General features: G+C 47.0%; 1 protein-coding gene across 1 annotated transcript; it reads left to right on the top strand.

Moving 5' to 3' along the window:
* oprd1b (opioid receptor, delta 1b) lies at positions 1-4286 on the top strand. The gene is made up of 3 exons (XM_056602661.1): positions 1-414; positions 2044-2399; positions 2862-4286. Exons 1-3 carry the CDS (start codon positions 173-175, stop codon positions 3389-3391), a joined length of 1128 nt encoding a protein of 375 aa, XP_056458636.1. The 5' UTR covers positions 1-172; the 3' UTR covers positions 3392-4286.

The following is a 4286-nucleotide window of genomic DNA, read 5'->3' as shown; positions in this document are numbered from 1 at the left end:
AACATCATCCCTGCTCTCCTGGGGGCTTTAACCGTTACAACATCACTTTTGCCAGAAGCTTTAGGAAGTGTTTTAATAAGCGCTTCTGCTCGCGCATCGCTGGATGTTTTTTTTTGGAAGCGTCTCTCGCGCTCATTGGTAAAGCCTATTTTTTCACGCAGAATTTCCAGGCATGGAGTACACAACTGTTTCAACAGCGGATCTCCGCGACCAACACACCGCTTCTTTTCATAATTTAAACGCAACTTTTTTCGACGACCCTGTGCTGGAGAATCCGGTGGGAAACGACACCGGCCCCGCGAGCAGTAGGGACAGCACCAACCTGATCATCGCAGTCTGCATCACAGCGCTCTACTCTCTGATCTGTGTAGTGGGGCTGCTCGGGAACATCCTCGTTATGTACGGTGTGGTGAGGTAAGAAAACACCATCTATAAAGAAGAAGATGGAGAATACATTCCTCTGGCTATTAAAACAAACAAACAAGATTAGACATGTAACTTAAGTTACGAGCCACTTTGAAAATTCGACTCAAGACAGTTAATAAATGTTCATGCTGGTGGCTTCAGCAATGCTCTTTGTAGAGCATTGCTCTACAAAGAGCATAATTAGTTATGATTTGTGATTGTTATTGGGGCTGACTATGAAGATCTAACGTTATTTGCACCCACCCGCACATTAACCACCAACAACAAGAGAGGTGGAGGGGTGGGCAGAAGCTAGGGTGGGGGGTGTAGGTTGGAGTGGACTGGAGGTAGGGTGGCGAGTTGAGGTAGTGGGGGAGGGGCTGAGGATAGGTTGGCGGTAGGGGTGGTGGTAGAGTGGGGGTTGGAGGCAGGTTGGGGAGGTGGAGGTAGGGTGTGTGGTGGAGGAGGAAGTGTCGAAGGGCCTAACGTAGGGGTTGAGGTAGGGTGGAGAGGCAGAAGGCTGGAGGTAGTGTTGAGGAAGGGGTGACGAGGGTAAATGAGCTGAATCATTTAATTGGATGTTTTTGCTATTGGACTGGAATGTCTGCTTTATTGCAGACTGGTGTTGAAATAACTTAATTGGACTTTATACCTCGGTGAACATAGCAAACATAATTTGGAAAAGGTTATTCATAACCTTCACACACAAGATTGCCCTGCATTTGGTGCCCTTTGGCAGAATATACTCTAATCTGAGTACAATTTGCAGAATTTAAATGACTTAAAAAGGGATATTTAGGCTAATATAAAGCGACTCCATGCCAACATCCACACATCTTCAAAAAGAAGCACATGAATACCAAACACTAAATATTTAACCAATGTTATCCATGTTCCATGAAGATCAAATAAGTCATTTATGTGCTCTTGAGAAAGCTACAACCCACAATGTGTCAATCACTTTTTTATCATGTCTTTAAATATGTTGCTCAGAGACTTTAAACAGCTGATCTTATAACATGCAATTAGCCAGTGATAATATAGTACACAAGGACTTTAATTCATTCAAGGCAATAACAGATTTCTGAATTTAGGTAACGCTGTTAGCAGGGCAACATCAACAAGACTAAGTGGTGGCTCGCAACAAACAATAACCCTCACTTAGTGGTAAGATAACAGTGTTCAGTTGTTGCCAACATTGGATGGTTTGCGATTTGCCCTTTCTGTGTTGTGTGTTGTGTAAAAAACTCAATAGATGGTCTAATGCCACAAAGGAATGAAAGCAGACAAACATCAGTCGGCAATGTGAAATATGGCCGCAGACCTTGGCCTCTACTGCACCTGTGGTGTAGAAGCCTTCTAAAGTAGCACCACATTCACACCAATTCACACCATGCAAGGCGACATCCATGGCTCGTGGGAGCCAGTTAAGATTAGGGGCCTTGCTCAAGGGCACCTCAACACTCAGCTAGGAGGAGCCAGGGATCGATCTGGCAACCTTCCGGTTACAAGTCAACCCGCTATCCTGAGCTATTGCTGCTCGGATCGCTACAAGCTGCACTACCATCACCAAACATCGTGACACATGAAAGCAGCATCCTTACTTGGACCCTCCCCATTACTTCTCTTCCTTATCAGGTACACCAAGATGAAGACGGCCACCAACATCTACATTTTCAACCTGGCGCTGGCGGACGCCCTGGCCACCAGCACGCTACCCTTCCAGAGCGCCAAATACCTGATGAACACCTGGCCCTTCGGAGAGCTGCTCTGCAAGGCGGTGATCGCCATCGACTACTACAACATGTTCACCTCCATCTTCACCCTGACCATGATGAGCGTGGACCGCTATGTGGCCGTTTGCCACCCCGTGCGTGCCCTCGACTTCCGCACGCCCGCCAAAGCCAAGCTCATCAACGTCTGCATCTGGATCCTCTCCTCCGCCATCGGAGTACCCGTCATGGTGATGGCCGTTACCAAGGAGACAGACACAGGTGAGGCTGTGTTGGTTTCTGACTCTCACCTACATGAAATTCTCACTTTGTCCTTTAGTCATCTGGAGCCTGATATTGAGAGACTTTTAAAAACCAAGGACAGGCATCATTTCTCCCACTGATAGGCCTACCTCAGGCTGAATGTTGAAGGCCTAAGCCTCCAATGTGTCAATTTATGAGTATGTTCTGCTATGTATGATTAATGGGGCATGTTTTGTCCCATTTTACTTTGTTTATTGCACTAACCCTAACCCTACTACTACTGTTACTGATTTAACTGTCTTCAAATATTTCCTAGTGCTTCAATAATTTTTCTGATTTAAAGAAGCCAGATGGATTATTGGGCCCACCACCCACCCCCCCAGATTACATTTTGGCCCTCTACTTGGAAGAATTTGGGCACCCCTGTCTAGTTGCTCCATGTGGCTGTGTGCTAAACCATCCATCCTGTTGTGTCCTCAGGCAGGACCGTGTGCACCCTGGGGTTCCCAAAGCCACAGTGGTACTGGGACACGGTGACCAAGATCTCCGTGTTTGTCTTTGCCTTCGTGGTGCCGGTGCTGGTGATCACCGCCTGCTACGGCCTGATGATCATGCGTCTGAAGAGCGTCCGCCTGCTCTCCGGCTCCAAGGAGAAGGACCGCAACCTGCGGCGCATCACCCGCATGGTGCTGGTGGTGGTGGCGGCCTTCATCATCTGCTGGACGCCCATCCACATCTTCATCATCGTCAAGACCATGGTGACCATCGACCAGAAGAACCCTCTGGTGGTGGCCGTTTGGCACCTGTGCATCGCCCTGGGCTACACCAACAGCAGCCTCAACCCCGTGCTCTACGCCTTCCTGGACGAGAACTTCAAGAGGTGCTTCCGGGACTTCTGTCTGCTCAATCGAGCCCGCATGGACCAGAGCAGCTTCTCAAGGGCTCGCAACACCACCCGGGAGCCCGTGTCCGTATGCGCCCGGGCAGAGTCCATCAAGAAGCCTGTATGACTAGGCATGGGCCCAGTGGGCGGCGTGCCCGGCAGCGGGAGTGTGCAGGAGGACCTGCAGACGGAGGACCTGCAGACGGAGGTCACCCAGGTCTCCACCACCGAGGTCTGATCCTCTCGGCTGCAATGTGTTTGAATTTCAATTGATTCATTGAATCGATCCATTGTTGGATGGTGTCATGGATGTCGTGGAACATCGACCCCTGAATGATCTTTATAGATCACATGGGGGGAGACATAGGGAAGCTGCCTAACACGATCCGAGTCTGTGCTCTGCTAAGGCCAGAATCTATAGCAGAAAATATATTAACGTAATACCTTTAAAAACCTCTTGACAGATGGATTGAACAACAGAGGGAACAACCTTCATTGAAAGGCATAGCTGACAATTTACAGTGTTTATGTAAACAGTATTGTTCAAGGCTGCCTTTACACCTGTGAACAAGAGCAAGGACATGTGTAGAAAGGTTTGAAGTACATCTGTAATTCAGGTTTTTGTTACGGTCCTTTAGGGTGAGCATCAGGAACGCAGATGCAACACATATGAATAATAGACTTCTGATTAACCCAGGAATTGATGTTGATTTTTCCATCCACAATCCCTGCCTTTATCTGGCGTACAATTCTATTTTTCCTGTAAAAAATGCTTTATTGTTTCCGTGACAATTTGACTTTTGTAAAATGTGAAGTGATACTTATTTATTCTGTTGACTGGTGTGATTTGACTGCTATGGTATAAGCTTTATTGTAAACAGTTATTTATTGCTATATAACCATGTAGACATACATAAATAAAATTGATGTGGTGTAAGTCTTTAGCCTATATCTTAGATTTCATATGAGCATAAAGTGGGTGCTAATGTTGCTATAAATCATGACTCTTCATGACTACAAAG

This window comes from Gadus chalcogrammus, chromosome 11 (assembly GCF_026213295.1).
Source record: "Gadus chalcogrammus isolate NIFS_2021 chromosome 11, NIFS_Gcha_1.0, whole genome shotgun sequence".
Classification (NCBI taxonomy): Eukaryota; Metazoa; Chordata; class Actinopteri; order Gadiformes; family Gadidae; genus Gadus; species Gadus chalcogrammus.
This window is presented reverse-complemented; position numbering and strand designations above follow the sequence as displayed.

What these genes read in the sequence shown, in the direction of transcription:
- oprd1b (XM_056602661.1), top strand. Translation starts at nt 173, where the DNA reads ATGGAGTACACAACTGTTTCAACAGCGGATCTCCGCGACCAACACACC. An exon ending in GTTATGTACGGTGTGGTGAG is followed by an intron (nt 415 to 2,043) that starts GTAAGAAAACAC and finishes CTTCCTTATCAG; the next exon opens with GTACACCAAGATGAAGACGG. An exon ending in TACCAAGGAGACAGACACAG is followed by an intron (nt 2,400 to 2,861) that starts GTGAGGCTGTGT and finishes TTGTGTCCTCAG; the next exon opens with GCAGGACCGTGTGCACCCTG.